This window comes from Puma concolor, chromosome A1 (assembly GCF_028749965.1).
Source record: "Puma concolor isolate L17-30 chromosome A1, mPumCon1.1.hap2, whole genome shotgun sequence".
NCBI classification, from domain to species: Eukaryota; Metazoa; Chordata; class Mammalia; order Carnivora; family Felidae; genus Puma; species Puma concolor.
In genome coordinates, this window is record NC_141667.1 from 132230836 (window position 1) to 132256381 (window position 25546).

The following is a 25546-nucleotide window of genomic DNA, read 5'->3' on the forward strand; positions in this document are numbered from 1 at the left end:
AAAAGGAGAATCCCAAGCAGGAGGGGCAGAGGGAGAGGGAGAGGGAGAATCCCAAGTAGGCTCTCTGCTGTCAACGTGGAGGCTAACATGGGGCTTGAATCCACAAAACCGTGAGCCAAAATCAAAAGATGTACGCTAAGCCCATTGAGCCACCCAGGTGCCCCCCACATCTTCTTTATCCATTCATCTGTTGATGGAAACTAGGTTGTTTCCCTGTCTTGGCTATTGTGAATAATAATAATGTGCAGTGAACATGGGAGTGCAGATATTTCTTTGATAGCCTGCTTATGTCTTTTGAATATATGCATACCCAGAAGTGGTATTGCTGGATGATATGGTAGTCCTGTTTTTGACTTTTTGAGGAGCCTCCATGCTGTTTGCCATAGTGACTGTACCAATATACATTCCTGCCAACAATGCACAAGTGTTCTCTTTTCTTCACACCCTTGCCAACACTTGTTTGACAGGTTTGAGGTGATATCTCATTGTGGTTTAGATTTGTGTTTCCTTAACAATTAGAGATGTTGAGCACCTTCTTATGTATCTGTTGGTCATTTGTATGTCTTCTTTGGAAAAATGTCATTTCAGTTTCTCTGCCCATGTTTTAATGAGATTGTTAGGGATTTTTTTTCCTTTGCTATTGAGTTATATGATTCTTTATATATTTTAGATTTTAACTTCTTATCTGATAACATAGTTTGCAGATATTTTCTCCCATTCCATACATAGGCTGCTTTTTCATTTTGCTTCTGGTTTCATTTGCTGTGCAGCAACCTTTTAGTTTAGTTTGCTTTTATTGCCTTGGCTTTTTGGTGTCAAGTCCAAAAAATCATTGCCAAGACCAGTGTCAAAGAGCTTACTCCTCATGTTCTTCTAGGATTTTTATGCTTTTGGGTTCTTTGTTCAAGGCTATAATTTGGTTTGAATCTTGTGTATGGTGTATGATAGGGATCTGGTTTCATTCCTTTGCATGTGGCTGTCTAGTTTCCTCAGCACCATTTCTTGAAGAGTATCCTGTCTGCATTGTGTAGTCTTGTCTCCTTTATCATAAATTAATTGAACATTATGCATGAGTTTATTTCTGGGTTCTCTATTCTCTATTGCTCCACTTTTAAAAGGTTTTATTCCTTTTACTGTTATAAATAACATTAATACTGTCTCTGTGTTTTAAAAGACTTTAGGATTATTTCTTTTAGGCTAGATTCTCAGAAATAGGGTTATTGGCCAGCTTTTAAGATTAGGATTATTTTCGTGTTCTTGATGTATGTTGGTTAGTTTCTTCTCCAAAAGGCAATGCTAGTTTGTTTGTTTGTTTATTTTTTAAACATCTATTTATTATTTAGAGACAGAGAGAGACAGATCATGAGCATGGGAGGGGCAGAGAGAGAGGGAGACACAGAATCCGAAGCAAGCTCCAGGCTCTGAGCTGTCAGCACAGAGCCTGACACGGGGCTCGAACTCACGACCGCGAGATCATGACCTGAGCCGAAGTCGATGGTTAACCGACTGAGCCACCCAGGCGCCCCAAAAGGCAATGCCAGTTTAAACAGCAATTTGCAGTGTCTCTAAGACCTGTTTGCTCCGCAGCATTGTGGGTCTCATTTTTATTTTGAAAAGTAATTGAAGAAACTGGCTAGTTTTGAGGACAGTACACTGAAGTTGAGTTGGTACATTTTTAGTTTAAAAGTGCAATTTACAAGGCCATGTTTGAATAGCTAGTAGGCGACTGAATAATGAGGTTTTGTAAAGGGGTGGAGATGTAGGAGTATCTGCTAGAGAAGAGATTTGGGGGTTTATGTGTTGACATTCTGGAGATGGCTGGGAGAGAAAAAAAGGCTGGTAAGATTGAGGATGAATGTGTGCTGTAGAAGTCACGAAACTCAGAAAAGAAGGTTTAAGAAAAATAAGGCTTCATGGGGTGCCTGGGTGGCTCAGTTGGTTAAGCATCCAACTTTGACTCAGATCATGGTCTCATGGTTTGTGGGTTTAAGCCCCGTGTTGGATTCTGTGCTGACAGTGCGGAGTCTGCTTGGGATTCTCCCTTTCTCTCTGCCCCTCCTCCTCTTATGCTTTCTCTTTCTCTCTGCCCCTCCTCCTCTTATGCTTTCTCTTTCTCTCAAAAACAAATTAAAGAAAAAGAAGTCTTTATATTTACTGTTTCTCACATAAACTACTTTCCATTTTATGACTAGGAAGTATCTGAAGCAGGATACAAGCTTAATTAAGGTTGTGGAAGAGGCCACTACAAGGTCTGCCCTGAGAATATTCTCCCATTTGCTATATAGTCTCTCTTTTCTAGAAGTTGATGATGAAGAGAAAGACTAGGATTGTTTAAATTGAAATTTTATCAGATTAGAACATTGCATATGACAGTGCATTAAATGAAAACAAGCAGTCAAAATGAATGACTGTCACTGCCTCCAACTTTGTGTTTTTTTTAACAACTTCTAAAGCAAGTTTGATTTGAATTATTTCTGATCATAAGCTTGGAATTTAGACCCTTCTCACTTGGGAGACTACCAACCTGGGACCATTTTCCTTTTCCTTACCAAAAAAATAGCTTTTATAGATTTGGGTTAGATACATTTAAAAACAACAAATATATGGAGAGGCAAACCAAGAAACAGACTCTTAACTATGGAGAGCAAACTAGAGTGGAGGTGGGAGGGGAGGATGGATGAAATAGGTGATGGGGATTAAGGAGGGCACTTGTTGCGATGAGCACTGGGTGTTGCATGGAAATGATGAGTCATTAAATTTTATACCTGAAACTAATATTACACTGTATGTTAACTAACTGGAATTTGAATAAAAATTTGAGGGAAAAACAAACAAAAATGAAAAATCTTAGCCACATGCCTTTTGATTGAAGAACGGTAAGGTTAATTTCTAAGGTTTATAATCTTTTAAACAAGGTATGTTTTATAGTAGTTTCCCCATTATCTGTTTAGGCATTTCCTTGTGACAATAATGGATGTATCCCCTTCATAATTTTAATCTCCTAAAGATGCCCACTGCTCTTGAAAGTAGTATCTGCCTTTAACAGTTTGTTATTTCAGTTGTTTTTTTTAAAATTTTTTTAATGTTTATTTATTTTTGAGACAGAGACAGAGTGAGAGTGGGGGAGGGGCAGAGAGAGGGAGACAGAATCTGAAACAGGCTCCAGGCTCTGAGCTATCAGCACAGAGCCCGACGCAGGGCTTGAACTCACAGACCATGAGATCATGACCTGAGCCAAAGTCAGACGCTTAACTGACTGAGCCACCCAGGCGCCCCTCCACTTTGGTTTTTTGATCATACCTCCTGCCTTATTTTTCTTTTATAACCATAGAGATACTTGCATTAAAATATACATTTATATCTTTTTTTCTTTTTTTTTTTTTTTAATTTTTTTTTTTTTTTCTCAACGTTTTTATTTATTTTTTTGGGACAGAGAGAGACAGAGCATGAACGGGGGAGGGGCAGAGAGAGAGGGAGACACAGAATCGGAAACAGGCTCCAGGCTCCGAGCCATCAGCCCAGAGCCTGACGCGGGGCTCGAACTCACGGACTGCGAGATCGTGACCTGGCTGAAGTCGGACGCTTAACCGACTGCGCCACCCAGGTGCCCCTATATCTTTTTTTTTTTAAGTTTATTTTGAGAGAGAGAGTGAGTGGGAGAGAGGCAGAAAGAGAAAGAGAGAATCCCAAGCAGGCTCCCTGTTGTCAGTGCAAAGCCCGATGCAGGGCTGGATCTCAGAAACCATGAGATCACAACCTGAGCCAAAATCAAGAGTTGGACACTTAACCAACTGAGCCACCCAGGCACCTCTGTTATCTTGTTTCTTAAAAATGTATGGTATAGGGGCGCCTGGGTGGCGCAGTCGGTTAAGCGTCCGACTTCAGCCAGGTCACGATCTCGCGGTCCGTGAGTTCGAGCCCCGCGTCGGGCTCTGGACTAATGGTTCAGAGCCTGGAGCCTGTTTCTGATTCTGTGTCTCCCTCTCTGTCTGCCCCTCGCCCGTTCATGCTCTGTCTCTCTCTGTCCCAAAAATAAATAAACGTTGAAAAAAAAAAATGTATGGTATAGCTTACATCTTTAGATGTATGTGCCATTTCCAGAATTTTATTTCAGTAATTAAGTTGGTTAATTGAAAAATGTTATATTCTTGGTAAAAGTTGAATAAGAAATATTTGAGTATTATTTCATAAAAACAAATACAAACTTAAGAGCTTCATGGAAAGTTTGCACAGTGTAACTTTCCAGGCTTTTTCTTTGCTATTTTCTTCTTCCCCACTTCTCAGTATCATTTTTCACTAATTTAGTCACATGTATCTACTTCTTTCTTTTGAATCTTCTCATGATATTGTCTTTTACAGAATTATCCATATTCCCCTCTGATTGTTTACCAGCAGTCCAATCCATACTTAAAAGTTATGTTCCTTCTATTGTAAAACTCCTAATCACACAGAACCCATTATTGCCCTCCTGCTACCCCCAACTTGATGCCTGTTTTGTCTGTTACACTTAGGTCTTTTTACAGCCAGTTGTATTTATTTTTATCTCTCACACAGGACTGTGAGCTCCATTGTCTTTTTTTACTTAGTGTCAAGCCAAAGGCTTTATTCAGAGTGGTTGTTCTTTAACAGAGGCAAAGGGATATCCTTTCCGTGTGCCAAACCTGGGTTTACTAAGGAGCAAACCTACATTCTTTGCTATAAAATGTGGTAACAGTACACGTTTGAAAGGAAAAAGCCATTGGGTTAAAGTATTTCAAATGACAATTTTTAATCTCAGTTTTATTCCTGCTATTCCATGTGGCCAGCAGTAAATAAATCCTTACCTTTTCAAATGTAGAAAGATGTTGAAATATTGAGCACTTGTAGGAGCATCATTTCTTTTTTCTTTCTGTTTTCCTTTAGGACCATTATTTCTTTTTAATAGTGGTGCTATGTACTTGATTGTCATTTTTGGTCTTTGTGTATAAACCATGAGAAGCCAAGGGCATAGCCATGTGCCTGTGGTCCTTTTAATAGTATATGTTAGTTAAAAATATTTTTCATTTTACCTTAAACTTTCTAATTATAAAAGTGTCACTTAGGTAAATGCTTCTGATAGAAATTCAAACAGTATGAAGATACACAAAATCAAAAAGAAATCCTTCTTTATACTCTTAATATTCCATCCACACTTCTTCACAAAGATCTTCATAATAGAGTTTGATTTGAGTATTTTCATTCTTTTCTTTACACATTTTAATTTATACTCTTAATATTCCATCCACACTTCTTCACAAAGATCTTCATAATAGAGTTTGATTTGAGTATTTTCATTCTTTTCTTCACACATTTTAATTTAGATATAGATACGAATTTTTAAAAAACAACTGGGATATAATATGTATATGGGGTGTATGTGTGTGCATGTGTCGGGGCTTTTATTGACTTTTTTTTTCCTACTTAACCATGTGTCTTGGAGAGCCATGTTAGTGCTTGGTGATTTGTTTCCTTTTTAATTTGCTATATTCATAATGTGGATGTATATTGTAGTAAAATAGAAAAACCAGGGAACATAGGCAGCAAGGTATTTCATGTAATCAAGTGATAGCCCCTGAGGTGCTCAAGTAAATCAATGTCTGACAAGGTGGGATAGTTAGCACAGAACCTTACCATTAACTTGTTCATTAGAATTCCTTTTGGACATACTTTGTAAATGTTTAGCTCTTTCAAGGTAAAAAATATTTTCTTTCAATTGCCTGACAGTAGTTAGCACTCAGTAAAATTATTGAATGATCAAAAGACTGGTGACAGTTAACTTCTGGATTAAAGAATACAAAGTTCAGGGGGCGACTGGGTGGCTTAGTGGTTGGCTCAGTGGTTAAGTGTCCAACTTCAGCTCAGGTTATGATCTCGCTGTTTGTGAGTTCAAGCCCCGTGTTGGGCTCTGTCCTGACAGCGTGGAGCCTGGAGCCTGCTTCGAGTTCTGTGTTCCCCTCTCTTTCTGCCCCTTTCCCACTCATGTGCACGTGCATTCTCTCTCTCTCTCTCTCTCTCTCTCTCTCTCTGTCTCTCTCAAAAATGAATAAATATTTTTTAAAAAATTTAAAGAATACAAAGTTCAACCAACTGATGCTTACCAGAATGGAGGTAGGTGGAGAGATGGATGAAACAGATGGTGGGAATTAAGGAGGGCACTGGTGATGAGCACCAGGTGATGTTAATGAAGTGTTGAATCACTCACTGTATTTTACACCTGAAGCTAATATTATACTGTATATTAACTAGAATTCAAATGAAAATTAAAAAAAAAAAGAATAGATTTCTGATAATGAATTTCTACCAATGATGATTTGAAGAAAAAATTTTTTTTCCAATAATGATTTCTGTAAGATATCTCAGGGTATTTGTTACTGAGTTAATGAAATATTCCATTTACCATGGTCAAGGATTCTTTGGCAGTAGGTGTCAGAATTTAATATTCTTCTTTCTGTTTTTGTTTAGTATCTCTTCCTTGCCTTATTTTCATTAACATTTATTTGAAAACTTCATTTGCTTATCTTAAGATGAATTCTTCTTTTCAGCATCCAGTGTTGGATGAACCAATAGCAGAAGCTGTCTGTATTATAGCAGATATGGATAAATGGACTGTTCAAGTGGCCAGTAGCCAGAGACGAATGACAGATAATAAATTGGGAAAGGAAGTATTGGTTTCCAGTCTTGTTTCCAACCTGCTTCATTCCACTCTTCAGCTTTATAAGCATAACTTGTCTCCAAATTTTGTAAGTATGTAAGGCTTGAATTATTTAGCACTGTGATAGATGACTAAACTTTAGTATGTGCCTACATTGAATACTGTTGTTAGCTTCATCACTGTTGCCTGGAAGAAAGATGTTATGGTGTGAATGTTTGCATTTCCCTAAAATCCATGTGTTGAAGCCCAAAAACCTTAGAGGATTCTATTCGGAGATGGGCCTTTGGGAGGTAATTAGGGTTATATTAGGTGATGAGGGTGGGGACCTCATGATGGCATTAGTGGCTTTCTAAGAAAACAAAAGAGATTGTGAGGATGCAGCTACAGGCAGTGCTCTGTCTGCCTGGAAGAGAGTTCTCATCAGAACTGGACCCTGCTGGCACCCTGATCTTTGGACTTCCAGCATCCAGAAATGTTGTTTAAATCATTGAATCTGTGCTATTTTGTAATGGCAGCCCAAACTCAGAAAGAGATGTGAACATTTCTGTATATTGTATGGTTGCAGCAGCCAGAATTTAGTGCCTGACTTGTGTCATGTAAGGTATGGATATGCAATGCCTGCGCCCCTGCCCCATCTTTGTGCAGAATGCCATTGCATTCTAGAGCCTCATTGTTGTGTCAGGACTTTGAATGACCCCTCTTCTAATACTGAATAACCTCTTACTGAGGACACCATTTCCAATTTCCAAAGTTCTTTTTTTTTTCTTTTTAGGAGAAATCTAATACAGCTTAGTTAAAAACCTCTGTAGATCAACATTATAAAGGCCACATATAACAAATCTACAGCTAACATTATTCTCAGTGGTGAAAGACTAAAAGTTTTACCCCTTAGATCAAGGACAAGGCATGGATGCCCACTTTCACCACTTCTATTGTACATAGTACTGGAAATTGCTAGGCAGAGCAGTTAAGCAAGAAGAAGAAACAAAAAGTATCCTAATTGGAAAGGAAAAGGTGAAATTATCTCTGCAGATGACATAATCTTAAATGTAGAAAACTTAAAGATTCCACAAAAGAACAGATAGAGCTAATAAATGAATTCAGCAAATCTGCAAGGTACAAAATCAGCAAAGATAGTTGTACTTCCATATACTAGCAATGAACAATCTAAAATGGAAGTTAAGAAAGCACTTAAAATAGCATCAAAAGAATAAATTACTTAGTAATAAATTTGACCAGACCCAAATGGCTTGTATACTGAAAACTAGAAAAACATTGCTGAAAGAAATAAAAGACATACATAAAGAGAAAGACATCTAGTGTTCATAAATTGGAAGTCTTAGTATTATTAAGATGACTGTACTACCCAAAGTAATCTACTTGCTCAGTACAATCCTTACAAAAAACCCCAATGACTTCCTTTTTTTTTTTTTTTTTAGGAAATAGATCAAGTATCCTAAAATTTGTATGGTCTCTCAAAGGACTTAAAGAGCCAAAATAATCCTAAAAAAAAGAAAAAGATGGAGGACTCACACCTCCTGATTTCAAAACTTAGTACAAAGTGACAATCTTCAAAACAGTTTGATATGGCTTTGGGACAGACACATAAAGCAATAGAATATGATAGCCCCCAAATAAACCTTTACTTACATGGTCAGTTGGTTTTGGACAAAGGAGTCACGACCATTCAAAGAGGAAAGGAGCTTTTGCAATAAATCGTGTTGAGAAAACTGGATATCCACATGGCAAAAGCATGAAATTGAGCCCTTTATGCCATGTACAAAAATGAACTCAAACTTGAATGTGACTTAAACCTAAACTTAAACCTAAACTTAAGCGCTTAAACTGTGTATAAAACTGTTTGAAGAAAACCTTGGGGGATAATCTTTATGACATTTGATTTGGCACTGATTACTTGGATTTAAAACCAAAAGCACAGAGATGCCTGGGTGGCTCAGTTGGTTAAGTGTTCGACTTGGGGCAGGTCATGATTTCACAGCTTGTGAGTTCGAGCCCCATGTCCAGGCTCTGTGCTGACAACTCAGAGCCTGGAGTCTGCTTTGGATTCTGTGTCTCCCTCTCTCTCTGCCCTTCCCCTGCTTGCCTTTCTCTCTCTCTGTCTCTATCTCACTCTCAAAAATAAATGGACATTAAAAAAAATTTTAGAAGCACAGGCAAGAAAAGTAAAAAGTAGATACATGGGACTTCAGCAAATTCAAATTTTTGTATATCAAAGGACATTATCAACAAGTGAAAAGACAATGTGCAGGGTAGGGGAAAATATTTGTAAATCATGTATCTTCCAAGAGGTTGGTGTCCAGAATATATAGAGAACTCCCACAATTCGACAACAACAAAGAAAAACTCAATTTGAAAGTTGGCAAATAGACATTTCTCTAAAGATGTACAGTCATTGAGCATATGAAAAGATCTTCAACATCATTAGTCATTAGGGAAATGTAAATCAAAACCACAGTGAGATACTCCTTCACACCCATAAGTATGGCTCCGATCAAAAACAAAAATAACAAGGATTAGCCAAAATGTGGAGAAATGGGAACCCTTGCGCAATGCTGGTGGGAGTGTAAAATGGTGCAGCTGCTGTGCAAAACACTTTGGCAGTTCCCTAAAGAGTTTAACGTTGTATTGTCCCATGATTCAGCAATTCTACTTCTGGGTTGATACTCAAAACATTTGAAAGCAGGGACTCAAATAATTGTACTGTCATGTTCATGGCAGCATTATTTCCAATGGCCAAAAGTTGGAAATAACTCATGTCCATCAACAAATGAATGGATAAACAAAATGTGGTATAATACATAGAATGGGATATTTGAGTCATAAAAAGGAATGTAATTCTAATACCTTTTGATACAGCATGGATGAACCTTGCACACATTATGCTATGTAGAATTAGCGAAAAGGACAGATATTATATGATTCTAGCTAAGTGAGGTATCTAGAATAGGCAAATTCATAGAGATAGAAAGTAGATAGAGATTACCAAGGGCTTGGGGTAAGGAGGGTATGAGGAGTTATTATGTAATGGGTGCAGAATTTCTGTTTGGGATAATGAAAAAAAGTTCTTGAAATGGATTGTGATGATGGTTGCACAACTTTGTGACTGTACTTAATGCCACAGAATTGTATACTTAAAATTGGTTAATATAGTAAATTCCCAGATATATGTAAATTATATGTAAAGCTTATAGGTGTGTGTGTGTGTGTGTGTGTGTGTGTGTGTGTGTGTATGTATAATTTCTGTTTTGTTTTTCCAAGAAGAAAATGGGTTGTTATTAGCAGTTTTGTTTTGTTTTTTTGAATAAGCTCCATGCCCAGTGTGAGACTCAAGCTCACAATCCTGAGATCAAGAGTCACATGGTCTACAGACTGAGCCAGCCAGCCAGTCACACCTGTTAGCAGTTTTAATAGTTGATTTTCATTGGAAAGGAATGGTCTGCAAGAATTTAGTGGGTTTTGTTTGTTTTTGTTTTAAATATTTATTTATTTTGAGAGAGAGAGCACGCACACGCCAGAGGGTGCACAGCAGGGGAGGGGCAGATAGAGAGAGAGAGAGAGAGAGAGAGAGAGAGAGGGAGGGAGAATTCCATGCAGGCTCTGAGCTATCAGGGCAGAGCTGGACACAGGTCTTGATCTCACAAACCGAGATCGTGACCTGAGCTGAAATCAATAATCTGCTGCTGAACCTACTGAGCCACCCAGGCATCCTGAGAATTTAGTGTTTTAACACCTGAAACTCATGTTTTGTCCTCATACATGTATAGCATTAATTCACATGAAAAATCGCCTATTGTATTTAATTGAGCAAGTTAGTTGATAAATGGAGTGTATGTGTTTTAGTTTTTAATGTTCTAGTCTAGAAACCTCTCTTTTCTAGTAAGGACTACTGAGCATTCTCTGTGAGCTGTTGTAGACTTTTTTCTTTAACTCCCCAGAGTAGAATGCACCCTGTCCTATGTAAATATATTTGAAATGTATCATGAGTATTATATTTATCAAATTTGGAATAAAAGTGTTTTTTAAAGCTATGGAAATGTGTAGTGATAGTTTCACATCTTTTTGAATGTACTTAATGCTTCTCAGTTGTACACTTAAAAATGGTTAAAAAGGAAAATTTTATATTGTGTATAATTTACTGCATTAAAAAACAACAACAACACAGGGTTCCTGGATGGCTCAGTCAGTTAAGCATTTGACTCTTGATTTTGGCTCAGGTCATGATCTCATGGATTCATGATATTGAGCCCCACATTGGGCTCTGCGCTGATAGTGCAGAGCTTGCTTGGGATTGTCTCTCCCTCCCTCTCTCCGAACCTCCCTTGCTCCCACTCTCTTTATCTCTCTCAAAATAAATAAATAAACATTTAAAAAATCTCTGTAGGATCTAAATGTTTGATATGAGCAAGAAAAAAATTTACACTCCTTTAGCTAAAATTATGTGCTTTAAAAATGTGTTCAAAATTTTAATTTATATACAAATAACTAAACAGAATTGTCACAAATGTGATGCTTTGGAATTTCTACCTTCACTGCAGTGTGTAATGCATCTCGAAGACCGATTACAGGAGTTATACTTCAAGAGCAAAATGCTGTCTGAATACCTGAGAGGACAGATGCGTGTCCATGTCAAGGAACTAGGAGTGGTTCTAGGGTATGTTTATGGTTTCTTTTCTGGCTTTGTTTTCTCGTTACACTTTCCTTTTTTTTTTTTATTTTATTTTTTTTTATGTTTATTCATTTTTGAAAGACAGAGACAGCACAAGTAGGGGTGGTTAGAGAGAGAGGGAGACACAGAATCTGAAGCACGCTCCCGGCTCTGAGCTGTCAGCACATAGCCCGACGTGGGGCTCAAACTCAGAAACTGTGAGATCATGACCTGAGCTGAAGTCGGAGGCTCAACCGACTGAGCCACGCAGGCCCCCCCTCATTACACTTTCTTTAGAAAAGGAATGTTCGTTCCTCAGAATTGCCTTTTTTCATTTTAAGTTATTTTCCTGTTAGAAGCTGAACAGTTACCAGTTGGGTCGCTCTATACCATATAAAAGCACATCCCTGGCCTCCACTTGTACTATTACAGTAAGTTGAGAATATGGTCAGATAAAAATGAACTAAAATCTGAATTTTCATCTTAGTGAAAATAAGTAAGTATTCATTTTTATTCATTTATGTGTTAAAACTCATCATTCCCAGCATATGACCTGCCATCCACATGAGCTGATTGAAGTAACACCATTCTGTGGGTGGTAGAACATTATCTACATATTACTATTCATTCCCTATTATCTTTATATTATATCTGTTTACTTTGCAGTTACTCCTGGGGAAAAGACACTTTTCTAAAATGCCAACTGAAGGAGGAACAGGAAGTTGGTGGGAGGCATTGTATAGCCCTTTTCCTTATATTCTGTAGTCACTTTGCCTATGTTCTATGGCTACTTTTTGTGTATGTATTTGTGTGTGTGTGTGTGTGAGAATGTCAATTATTTCTCGAAATCCCGTTGAATAAATTAAAACAAGGTAGAAATTTTTAAAATTAAGCTTTTTAGAAGGGAGGGAAAGTCAACATTAAGTAGCAACTGTGCATCAGAAACCAAATTAAATTCTTTGATCAGTGTTAATCCTCATCATCTAGACTGGACATAGATGATTCTGTGTGTGTCATGTCTTTTTTTTTTTTTTATTTAAACTAGCTTTTAATTTATTATGCATATAACCAGATTTTACAGTGCATTTTGACATAAAATTAAAATTAATTCATCATTGTCTTTTCCTCAACTTCTAACCCTCACCCACAAAGTTGATGGATTGTCTCTTCTTACAGAATTTTTAAATGTAGAGGATAAAAAATATAAATTAGTTTGTATTCTACATATCATCCTGCAATTTGCCTTGGAATAGATGTTGAATGTTCATACAAGCACATACTAATTTATTTTTAATGGTTGTATAGCATTTCATTATTTGATAGAGTTTAAATTATTTTCAGGTTTTTTGCTGTTATAAATTAGTGCTGAAATGAATATACATCTTTGAAGTTTGTAGGATAAATTCTTAGAAGTAGAATTTTTGGTTAAAGGACATGTGTATTAAATTTTTGATAGATATTGTTAGTTATTGTGATAGGTAGTACTAAAGGTTATCCAAAAAATATCAGAATAGATTTTCACAGACAGCAGGAAGCTACCTCTTCCTACTGCTGCCTATTAGCAAATTTTTTCATCTTTGTTAAGCTCCTAGCTGAAAAAATGTAATAGGATTTTACTCAGATTTATTCTCTAACTGTGAATGAATCTGCATAACTTTTTCTGTCTTTATTGGCCTTTTTTTCCCCTATAAATTATTTGTGGTAGGATGAATTTTTAAGAAGCATCCATTACTTCTTCCCAGTACTTCTTTTTATAAAAACATTTGTATCCAGGGGCGCCTGGGTGACTCGGTCGGTTAAGCATCTGACTTCGGCTCAGGTCATGATCTCATGGTTTGTGGGTTCGAGCCCCACATCGGGCCCTGTGCTGACAGCTCGGAGCCCAGAGCCTGCTTCTGATTCTGTGTCTCCCCCTCTTTCTACCCCTCCCATGCTCATGCTCTGTCTCTCTCTGTCTCTCAATAATAAATAAACATTTAAAAAAAAAAACGTTTTTTTTTAAATAAGAAAACATTTGTATCCAAAACAGTATGGGTGCACACAATTTTTCTATTATTTATTGTATTTCTTACATACTGTCCCTTGCCCTGATACATGGTCCATTAGCAGGTCAGTGATATGCTTTCCTACATGCATGATCTTGTTGCTGTTGGGTTTCAGAGACTTTCTTTTTAAAAAAATCTTTGGCTCTGGTTTTTACTTACTGAAAAATTTCCAGCTTGTGTTATCTTCAACTCTCTTCTTATCCTTTTCCTTTTGGCCAGAGTGCCCTACGTTCTTGACATCTGAGATATAGTGTGACTTTACCCGTAGCACTTACTGCCTGTAGGACACATGTCCTGGGTACAGAATGCCTAACCTGAAATTTTTGTTTTCTTTATTTCAGGATTGAATCCAGTGATCTTCCTCTTCTGGCTGCTGTAGCAAGCACTCACTCTCCATATGTTGCTCAGATACTCCTTTAACACAAAGGTCATTAGAAATTAACTTTGGTAGAAAGTTAAATAGAAACTAAAGAAGCAGATGCAACATGCATTTATGGCTTTTTTTTCTCCCTGTTAGACTTCCATCTGAATGAGTCAAATGCCTGGGTATCCTGCATTGCAGTACATATTGTGTGATCATTGGATTGCTTTTTCCTTTTGGCTGGACTTTTGGGTGGTGGTATATTTTTAACCAAGTGAGCCTAAAGCAGCATAAATAATATTTAGGGAAAGCATTTGAAAAAGCCAAAGTATAGAAATTTCTACAAAATGAATATCATCAAGGAATTTCATATGATCACTCCTGTGTTGCCACACCCATAAATAGCATTGGATATCTTACAATTAAATGACTCAGAAATAGTCATTTAATTAATTTGAATTCCTTATTTCTAAGGTATGGAGACCTATAAAAACTTGATTATTCTTTTGTTTTTCAATTCAAAATAGCTAATTTTAGAGTATTTCTCAAACTATTTTAAATAGCCTGTTAATTATAATAATCCAGAATAATGAGTGTAAATGTGTGTATGTTATCCATCCAAGTGTACATATGTATCTATTTTTTAAAGAAGCAGAGGTAGAAATACAAGATTGATTGGTAAACATGTCTTTTTAAAAAAAATATTTTCAACTAGTATCAGTTGTAAATAGTGTTGAAATGTTGCTTTCTGGTGAATTATCTGTTTCACACACCCTAAAACATAACTAAAGCCAATCTTTTTTTAAGGCTGAGTAATGTAGGTTCCCCAAATAAAAATACTACTTTATACCATTTGTTTTGTTTGTAAGAATAAGCTAATTCTTATAAATGTTAGTATTTACATTTTTGCATCTAATTTAATAAATAAAAATTAGGATTAAAAATTGCACCAAAGCATTGGGAAAAATAATACTGTTTTCTTTAAAAGTGCTCAGGTAGCCAAGGCCTTTGCTTTCAATATCAGCCCTTCTTGAACCCATAGGAACTGAATGTTTGTTTCACTGCTTCATAATAATCAGTTTACACTAATAGAGCTTATTAATTCTTAAAATTACTCTCTTTTCTCTAATAGCCCCTCCCTTCCAAAATCTAATTTGTTTTCAGAATTTTCACTTTTCAGTTGTTAATATTTTTTGTATATATTGTAGAGTGTTGCTTATAAGAAAGGCTAATATGGAACCAAACTCTTGTAAGTAATGTAAATATAAAGATGGGTAGATAAAGTTTTCATTATGCTCTACTACCTCAGTTTACTTGAATACTACATTATAGTTTATTCTTTACTTACCTGATTTAAGGTACTTTTAATGCTGAAAGTGAAATTGGTTTCTGCTTTCATGGACTATTTTCATCATAATTAATTGATTAGCTTAAAAAAAACTACTTGCTATTCTCTTACTCAATATAATTACTGTATAATACATTCATTCTTGCTGTTTGAATTTTCAGTAAATAAGGACGATTTCTGTGGTTTGTTTAGTCTTTGGCCTTGAATTTATAGTGTTGGGTCACATTTTGCTTTGTTCTTTATGTATTCACGAACTCTCTAATAGAAAAGAAATGGTTATTTTAATGGAGTGTAAACCTGAAATTGTTGTGCCTGTTATCATTCTTGCCCCTGTGTCCTGTCACCTGGTCCCAGTTAATACCTGAGTCTCCCATGGATGACTTGCTGCCAAGGAGCATTTATAGATCTGTTTTCTTTGGCTTGAGTTTCTTATTCCATTAATTACTGAAATTCTTCCCTCTTTTATTGTTTGGGATTCTATAGTCAGTCTCTTTGGCAGAATTCAGAGTATAGACAGATTCATATGGGGGCCACTGTACATTATTTTTTTTTATTGTAGTTCAAATGATATGTATGTAGCAGGTAGATAATGTCTGATTTTGCTTGTTTTCTTTTTTTAATTAATCATCAAATGATTCACAGTCCTGTTTGAAATCTCTATCATTTAGGAAATCTAGTCTTCAGTAAATGGATGGCCCATGCTACTACCGTTCCTTTTAAAACTAAGCTTTGCTCAGAAGGAAGAACCTTAGTTTCTTAATAGAATCATTAATCCTTATAGGATTCCCGAGTTTTATAATTCCTAACCCTCTGTAATTTCTACTGCCTTCATCATAGTCATGTTTTTCCTTACACAAAGCCCAAGGAATGAGCTGCTACTTCTTTAAAGTGTGATCATTATGATGAATGTGAAAAGAGTTCTGGCCTGTTCAAAATAATTTTTTCAACTTCTTATGGTACAGTTATGTGTTACATATTTTAAAAACCTGTTTGATGCAACAGGGAATAAAAAAACCCTGTTAATGTTGCAACAGGAAATGAAAAAGGGATCTTTTACATTATAGATTTAAAACTAATTTTTCCTTGTATATAAACTAATTGGTTTGTTTTGAAATATTTTTAGCTTTTACTAATGTGTCTTAATTTTGAGTTTGAAAATGTTAAGTGCAATAAACATACTAGCACAGATTTCATTTTGTTGCAATTGGCATACACTGGGGATGATCACTTAAAAAAAAAGATTTTACACCATGCCTACTTCTGGTGGATGTCTTATGAGATTTTTCTGCTTTCTCTTAAGTTATTTAGATGGTGGGATATGTAAAATGTACATACTTGTTCCTTGTTCTGTATACATTTCTCAAATGTACACCTGTATTATAATAACCTCCCAGTTCTAGGGGAAATTTGTGCAATAAATACACGTCGATTTGATGGATGATGTTAGTCTCTTTTCATGTGTTAATAAGGTGTATGTAACATCATAGACTCGGGTGTCACCTCACTTGGATTCTTTTCACAAGTGTGGCACTTCTACATATATGACCATGTTCATTATGTCCTCCTTTAATCCTAAATTTCTTTATTGGTATATAGTAGAATCTGCTTCCTAATATGGTTGTGTGGATCAAGTGAAATAGTGAACGTCAAAAATTTATCTCAGTGCATGGCACACCCCACATGGTCAATAATTTTTGGCTGTTGCTGTTATAAAGTATTCTGTCCAGTCTCCCCTGTATGGCACCCAGCTCTTGGGGGGAGAATTTAACATATGTTCTTGTGAATAAAAACCTAGCCACAAAAAATATACTGGTATAATGTTACATTTGACCTGTTCCTCATGATGACAGATAGAAAATCTTCTTTTTGAAAACAAACTAAACATCATTTAAAACCTAGAAGAATCCATGTAGACCTGTTAAGAACATGTATTCAATACAAAGTACCATTGGCCTTATAATTAAACAAAAAATTCGCCAGTTGGTTTGGATTTTAATTCTGATTCGTTCACTGATTTTGCGTGTTGGCTCTGAGCAAGTCTATCCTCTTCATCTGCATTATAGGGTAAGTAATCTCTTCCATCAATCCAGAGTGCCTGCTTTGCGGTAGTGATTAAGCCCTGAGTAAGCTGTTGAGATGCTACCTTATCTTACTCAGGCTGGTCGATTTGGGCAGAGTTATGCCAGGAGATAGGATTAGATCTGTTTTCATATCATTTTATATATATGACTCTTAAATTTGACCAAAGAAAATAAGTGCACTATTTTAAAGCAGAGAGGAAGTATCAAGTATTTGGGTATCATCCGTCAGATATTTTAAAAGTTTATAATTGGTACCGGTACCTGTGTCTATATGTGTTGTTCCTGTATATAAATGATATCTTGTAACATTTCTGACAAGTGTAGAGGAATGATTTTGGTAATAAGAATCTGAAAATACAGAATTTCATCTGAGATCGTGTAGTCTTTGAGGGTTTGTTTTGTTTCTCAGACGAGAATGGTTTCCAACTACTATGTGGTGACAAATGTATTGTAAAAAATTATTTGGTATTTCTTTGTTTTTGCCAATGTAGAATGTAGGAGTTGGATGGCAAACAAGACCAAAGTGAGTTGAAGGTACAATGGGAGCTGGGGAATTGTAGTTCTGAGTAGGAAGGACTTAGATAGAAAGGCAGAGGTTGGAGAGTATAGAGCTGCTTATCCTTGCTTTGGAGTGCAGACCATGGACTTGGTCATGTTTGTTCTAGGTTTAACATTTGAGACTTCCCTTAAAAAAAAACAAAAAAACAAAAACAAAACAAAACAAAAAAAACAAAAAACAAAAAACTATAAGCAGCCCTAAAGATGTTTTTAAAGAATATGTGAATTATTCATTCATTATTTGTCAGGAGAACTTTGGTGATCTTAAAGCATATGCTACCTCCTGAGACTTGGTCCCTTCTAGTTCTTTTTAAAGGGACTCTCTTTCTGGTGAAAGTATGAGCCTAGTCTGATCCCTTCATCAGATTGCAGTCTCCGGGTTAACACTGATCAGACCTCCAGCAGATAAGATAAACCTGTATTTACTCTAAGGAGAGTATTAAGTTGAAGAGGCTCGAGCTTCCTTTTTTCCAAGTGACTGTTTTAACAAGGGCAGTCCAAAAATAGATGTATACACCTCAGTGCTCAAATTCAGATTCTTGGTAAAGGCAGTGTTACCTAAATAGTCTTCAGGGGAATAACACTGTTGAAATGTGTTAAGTATAAGGGTGATATTATTTTCTCAAGAAACTTGTGATGCCACTTTTGTGTCGCACATTTAGTCCAGCACTTACAGGTCAGTATCATTCACTGCATGAAAGGTGTGGAATTAGTTGGGTCAGACTAGTCCAGAACCTGAGTTAGTTTCAAGTAGTTTTCAAACCTGGCCACATATTAGAAATACCTATGTAGCTTTTGAGAAATATGAATTCCTAGACCTCACCCTCAGGTCCTGATTTAATAACCGTAATTGACCTTACTTAAAGATTTGGGCCAGAAAATGCTCTTGTTTTTCACAGTGACTCAGACTCCCAGCATATACCAAATCTCAATTCTTTACTTTATTCTAGGTGCTATTAAAAACAGGGCTCTTTACTTGCATGTTTTTGTTGGTTTGCTATTATTTTGGAAAGACAGACATTATGAGTATGTCTGCCTAATTAGGATTTGGTTTTGCCTAAAGCATTTGCTTAGCCAGAACTTTCTTTGCCATTGGAGAGCAATCAAGTGCCTATCTTTTTTTTATAGCAAAATCCCCTCTTAATTACTTAGTCCTTAGGTAGTTTCATTTATTCATTCAACAAACACTGATTGAGCACTTATTATAGTGCTGGGCACAAGTCTGGATGCCAGTGATATGCCAATAAATAACACAAACCTTCTTCTGTGTTCTCATGGAGTTTACATATTTCCCACCAGTGGAAGAGATAGACGAAAATATGGTGTCAGGTTGCGGTAAGTACAATGGAGAAAAATAAGGTAGGGTAAGGAGTTAAGCCATTTTTTCTTTTTAAGATTTAACCATGTTTTGTTTTTCCTAGGAGTTAGTAAACTGTTTGTATTCAGAACCATTATGGTTCCTTTCCTACCTGGTATCTACCAGGTAGTACTGGTGAATCCCATCCCAAAGGTGGCCTTTTCTCTGAAAGTAGCTATTAGAGCTTTCAGTGTCAATTCACTTTTTTCAGCATACCAGAACATAAAAGATGGTAAGGACAAGATAGATTTTGAAAATGTGTGTGGGGTGCCTGGGTGGTTCAGTCCGTTATGCATCTGACTCAGCTCAGGTCATGATCTTATGGTTTTTGGGCTCTGTGCTGACAGCAAGGAGCCTGCTTGGGATTCCCTCCCTGTCCATCTCTCTCTGCCCCCCACCCCCATTTGTGCACAGGCACACACACTCTGTCTCTCAAATAAACTTAAAAAAATGTGCTTTAATTTCGATTTGTATAGCTACCATGAACATTAATGTATTGTTTTCACTGTTTTTGTCTTATAGTAAAGCCTAAAAGTAAGTTATTTTTGTATATTCATTTTTTCATGAAATATTATATACAGAAAAATGAATATACACTAATGTAACCATCACTTAGGTCAAGAAGTAAATCATTTTTAGTAACCTAGAAGCCCCTTCCTCCACGTGCCCTGTCCTGATCTAATCCTCTTTCTTATTTTTCTAACTACCAACCTGACTTTTGTGAACATCATCTCCCTTTTTCTTTATAATTTTATCTGTCTTTGCATCCCTATGTGATATAATTTAATTTTGCTTGTGTTTGAACAAGCATATAATTATACTTGATATTTTGTGGTTTGCTTTTTTTCCTCTCAACACTCTGCTGGTGATTCATCCATGTATTATGCAGTCGATATGCTACTGAATGCATATACCATAAAAACCCATTCTCTTGTTGATGGACGTGTTATTTTTTAGTTTTTGGCTAATATGAACAATGAACATTTTCAAAATCTTTTCTGGTGTACATGGGTATTCTTCAGGACATACATCAAGGATTGTCAAAGGGTATGTTTCAGCTTTACTACATAATTTTTTTGCCAAAGCAGTTTTCCAGTTAACACTTAATCTGCAGTTTGAGAGTTCTTCTTGTTCCACATCTTCATGAATACCTCAGTGTTTCTGAAAGTTATTTTTTTTTTTAATGTTTAATGTTTACTTTTAAGAGACGGATATAGAGTGCGAGTGGGGAAGGGGTAGAGAGAGAAGGGAGACAGAGAATCCACAGCAGGCTCCAGGCCCTGAGCTATCAGCATAGAGCCCCACATGGGGCTCGAACTCACGAAATGCGAGACCATGACCTGAGCCGAAGTTGGACGCTTAACCAACTGAGCCACCCAGGTGCCCCTGTTTGACAGTTATTAAAGAAAAAAAAAATTAGGCATTAAAAAACTTTCCAGTTCTTCAAACTCGAATTTCTGCCTTAGAGAGATCACTTTTCAGAGGTGAAGTAATAGGAATAACAAAGTGCTTGCATTATGCAGGCAACATCCTAAGTACTTCACATGAATTATCTCATATAATCTTGAGAATCCCAAAGCAATGGGGTCCTTTACTATTCTCATTTTACAGATAAGGGAACTGAAGTTCAGAGATACTAAGTAACTTCACCAAGTGATTCAAATAGAAATGGCCTATTAAAGACACACATTCAGTGTTTGTCCCTAAAGTCCAAGCTCATGGTCATCATGCTTTAATTCCTCTACCTTCTTTCAAAATACTTAAGTGGCCCTAAAAACTGATCCTTGAAGAATGGAAGGGCTAAACCTTTATGAGCCTAGGCAGACTTTCAGAGGTTGTTTATACGCACAAAAAATGTCGAAAAAGGGTCATTGCAATTCCTTGTGATCTCTCCACAATTTATCTCCAGAATGGCTGAGCCACAACTTCCCTGGTAAGGTTTTTGACCTATACCCAAAAAAGAAATGTGCTAATATTATGTTGTAAACTTCAAGTTTGGGCAAGCCCGACGACCAACGGAAAACAAAACTATTATTAACAGCCATCATTACCAGGTCCCAGATAAGGTAGATGTTGCAGCCTGAATTCTTTACTTTCTGTTGTTCTAAAATATAATTTTAATTCTTACTACGTCATTAAAAGAGTGAATAACATAATCCTAAATCACTTCGAGTTACTTAGTGAACTGTACTAATTGCTGTGAGAAATACGAAGATGTACATAGATGTGGTATAGACCTCAAAAGGCTTCAAATTCAGTAAAAAGGATTATGCCTATGGTGGCTACAAAGTGACGCATTTTGAGACCAGTGCGGCCCATCTGTGCGCTAAAGACAGCCATGAAAAATACTGTCCTGGAACGATGGATTCTGGAATTGTATCAGTCGTCTCACAGTGAAAACATCACCTGCGGGTGCCTGGCTATTATGAAGTTTGGTCTGTTTTTCTTACCAAGAGACCAGTAGTTTGTAAATGGAAATGTGTTGTATTCGCACTGTTGGGGAACAGGCTAGCATGTAAAATGTAGTGCGAAATTGGGGACTTCAAGTCCTGACGACCCTAAACCCTACCCGCCTGAGGAAAAGGCTGAGTTGAGGGAGGGCTGCCCTGGGTACTCGTTATGTGAATACAGTACAGACTCGACTTCTCGAACCTACATTAACTTTGAGCGGGCCGCGCCATCAGCGCCTGCCAATCTCTGAGGCTCAAGGCCGCGAGGCTTTTGATTTCTCTGTCCCGATCTCAGTACGTCCGTAAAAGACAGGGCAAGCAAGTACTTCCTGGAGGGTTCCTTCCACAGGAGATTCGTTTTATTTCAACAAATGTAAAGAAGAGAGGGAATGAACTTCCTTGCTCGCTGAACGGTAGCGAAGTCTACACTTTGTCCGAGGGAGGGGCGTCGGAGTTGCAGAACTGAAGTTTGGCCCGGGCCTGGCCACGCCCTGAGCTTCCGGATTTGGGCACAAGCTGAACCCCCTACCTAGAACGCTTACCCCACCGTTCTGCCCCAACAGGAAACTTCTCTTTAGTCCGTCATAACGCATTTCCGGCCCTTGGGCCGGAAGTTGAAACGGCCGAAACCACAAATCCGAGGAGGATCCTGTGGCCGGTTTAGGTGAGATCTCGCGACGCTTCTTCAAATCTCACGAAGAGCCGGAAGAGTCCTAATGCACCACCCCAGTTTTTACGTCACCCCGGAGACACGCCCTTGGGCGCCCGTTTGCGTGAGCGCCCGTCTTGCGCATGCGCAATATCCCCCCTTCCGCCCCCGTGTGGGCTTCCCTCTGGCCAGTCGCGCGTGGGCTGAGGCCCTGGGCGGGCGTTGCGAAGGCTTGTTTGCTTGAGCGCTGACCCCGGGGCCGTCCGGAGTTCTCTACCTCGGGGTTGGAAGGTGTAGACCCCCTACCTAAGGTGAATGTGCTGTCTCGTGGGCTGCTAAGGCCAGGCGGGGAGCACGGGGGCCGGGGCAGCGGCCATGAACTCGCCCGTGGACCCCGGCGCTAGGCAGGCGCTGAAGAAGAAGCCTCCCGAGCGGACCCCCGAGGTAAGGTTGGCGGACTCTAGTTGTCCAATGGACAACATCCCCTTGTCGGTCCGAAACCTGCGGCGACTGTCCCCTTGCCAGATCCTCGCACCTGCTGCCAGTGTATCTGTTCTCTGCGTCCCCCCGCCCTCACCCAGGCCCTTCTCGCCGAGGTGATGACCGCCTTTCTTGCTCGCGATGCCGCCTTCCTCGTACACCCGTCTTTGCCGGTGACTTCCTGGTGTTTTCGATAAGAAGACACCATTACAAAGTTGTATTTTGTCAGGGCAAAACGTGCGTCTTGGAGGGAGAGTACCCTTAGGTAGATAGACTTTGAAAAACGAAGTAGACATTATAAGTGAATAGTCATGTTGCTAAGAAGTAACTTATAGCCTAGAAAAGAAAGTTTTCAAAAGCACTTTAAAACTGCATCCAGTCAGATGATGAATTCTGGGAGTGGATGATGCATATTTAAAGATCTGTTCTTGTGGTACTTTCTCAAACTGTCAGCGGGAAATTTTACAGTATTTTGTGCTTGGATCCAGAATTTGGTATATTGGGTTAGCATCAGTGGCATACGCTTAAATGATTTTCATCATCAGACCTGAAGGCTGATTTTCAGACTGGTATCTGAAACCTTTTAATTTTGCACAACCTTATAGAGTGCTTAAATTTTGGGGGGGGGGGGAGGTTTTCCTTGCTTTGGAGGAGTTTCTGTAATAAATGGTATGTTTCCTAAAGCGAAAAGCAAAAACTGGCAACAGCGTGACCAGATGGGTGGATTGTCTTGTATATAGTTGCAATAAATGAAATTAATTGCTTTGATTCTTACTAAGTCACTTTGTAGGTTTTATCAGATTTATAGTGCTTTGCCTAGTGGGTTTCAGTAACTTTGGGCTGACCTTTTGGGACATGGCATTAGTCAAGCTGTAACTGTAGTTGTGGTAAGTCAAACTTTGTTTTGGGGGGGGGGTCCTGATCTTTGAATGGAAACAAGGCATATTCTGCCACTTTCCAGAGTTCTCGTTTTGAGACCTACATTTGTAATCCCATGTGTTTTAGTTTCCCTGTGATGATTCTTGAAGTCGTTGTGAGCTAATTGAAAGTGTTCACCTTCACAGGTGAATTTGCTATAGTTTTTATACAATTTGAAACTATTACATAAGGCTTCCAATGCATAATGTAGGTTTTTTTTTCTTTTAAAATTTTTAAAAAATTCTTTCTTCCTTTATTTTTGCTATTTGTATTTATTTATTTTTTAATTTAATTAATTTATTTTGAGAGCAGGAAAGCACAAGTGGGGAAGGGGCGGAGGGAAAGAGGGAGAGAGAGAATTCCAAGCAGTCTCTGTGCTGACAGCATGAGGCTCCAACTCACTACAAGATCATGACTTGAGCTGAAATCAGGAGTCTGACACTTAACTGACTGAACCACCTAGGCACCCCTCTGCACCCCTCTGCTTTTTTTTTTTTTAATGTTTTCACATTTACGTATTTTTGAGAGACGGAGACAGAGCGTGAGTGGGGGAGGGGCAGAGAGAGAGAGAGACACAGAATCCCAAGCAGGCTCCAGGCTCTGAGCTGTCAGCACAGAGCCCAATGCAGGGCTCGAACCCACCAACCGTGAGATCATGATCTGAGCCGAAGTCGGACACCCAACCTACTGAGCCACCCAGGCCTCCCCACCCTCCCCTGCTCTGCTTCTGAATACAATTTATGATAAATTCACACTTACTGGGAATATCACACTTCCCTTTTTTTCTTAAGTTTTTATTTATTTTGAGAGGGAGAGAGAAAGTGGGGGGGGAGGGGGGAGGACAGAAGATCCTAAGCAGGTGATGTACTGACAGCAGAGAGCCCTATGCAAGGTTCAGACTCAGGAACCATGAGATCATGACCTGAGCCGAGGTCAGACGCTGAACCAGCTGAGCCACCCAGGTGTCTCTACTTCTCTTTAATAGCAGAATTTACTAGTTTGAAATGGCCCATTTTTGAGTCTTAGGAAATTTTCTGAACTATTCACAAAATTATGTTGAGCAATGTGTGCCCCATTAAGTACTTTATCTTGTTTTACTGGAACAGCAGCAGCATTGCTTTAAGGGAATGCTGACCAACTGCTGGCCATACAGTCTAGAGTCCAGATATCTAGCAGCAAAACTTGCTTGATTCATTGGCATTGCTTTTGAGTGAGTATAGAATTTGTTTGCAGTACAAAATTGAGTATACAGGGGTAAACCTGAATCCAAGTGATGATTTATTTGTGGTAACTTGAAATTCTCACAGATTCGTTTCTCTTCTCAGGAAATCTTTGTTCTTTTAATGGATTCTTAAAATTTTATTCTGTGGTAGTTGCTAATTTAAAAAAGATTGAAGGGGTTGGAAGCAAGGGGCAAGGGCTGAGTTGCAGTTTAAATAAGATGTCAGTGTTACAATTTCTGAGAAGACGAATTTTCATTTAAGGCTTGATACATGTGATGGAATTAGCTCTGGAGATATATGAGGAAAGAGCTTTCTAAGTAGAAGGGATACTGATTGCGCTTCCAAGAGGAGAGTATGTCTGGTGCATTCAAGGAACAGCAAGGAGCTCTTAGTAACTGGAGGAGAGTTAACAAGGGTGAGAATTCTAAGAGATGAAGTCATGGAGGCAGTTGGTGTAGGGGCACCTGGGTGGCTCAGTCGGTTGGGCATCCAACTTTGGCTCACATCATGATTTCACACCTTGTGAGTTCAAGCCCTGCGTTGGGCTCTGTGCTGACAGCTCAGAGCCTGGAGCCTGCTTCAGATTCTGTGTCTTCCTCTATCTGTCCCTACCCTGCTCACTCTCTGTCTCTCTCTGTCTCTCAATAATAAATAAACATGAAAAAAAATTGTGGTGTAGGAGGGAGTATATCTTTAAGGACTTTGTAAATCATGGAAATATCTTAACTTCTATTTTGTGT

General features: G+C 38.1%; 2 protein-coding genes across 11 annotated transcripts in view; both read left to right on the forward strand.

Moving 5' to 3' along the window:
- FNIP1 (folliculin interacting protein 1) overlaps window positions 1-16528 on the forward strand; it is a 150876-nt gene extending 134348 nt beyond the window's left edge. For all 3 annotated transcript variants that reach the window (XM_025923609.2, XM_025923610.2, XM_086704742.1), the window contains 3 exons: window positions 6561-6758; window positions 11227-11342; window positions 13723-16528. In XM_025923609.2, the coding sequence (XP_025779394.1) occupies window positions 6561-6758; window positions 11227-11342; window positions 13723-13801 (393 nt within the window). In that variant the 3' untranslated portion in view covers window positions 13802-16528. The remainder of the gene's footprint in view (window positions 1-6560; window positions 6759-11226; window positions 11343-13722) is intronic.
- A 5664-nt stretch (window positions 16529-22192) lies between these two features.
- Window positions 22193-25546, forward strand: part of RAPGEF6 (Rap guanine nucleotide exchange factor 6) — a 196630-nt gene continuing 193276 nt past the window's right edge. For 2 of the 8 annotated variants that reach the window (XM_025923607.2, XM_086704686.1), the window contains exon 1: window positions 22201-22629. In XM_025923607.2, the coding sequence (XP_025779392.1) occupies window positions 22561-22629 (69 nt within the window). In that variant the 5' untranslated portion in view covers window positions 22201-22560. Of the gene's footprint in view, window positions 22630-25546 lie in introns of all 8 variants that reach the window. The other 6 variants (XM_086704672.1, XM_025923604.2, XM_025923606.2 and 3 more) reach the window with 4 other exon arrangements.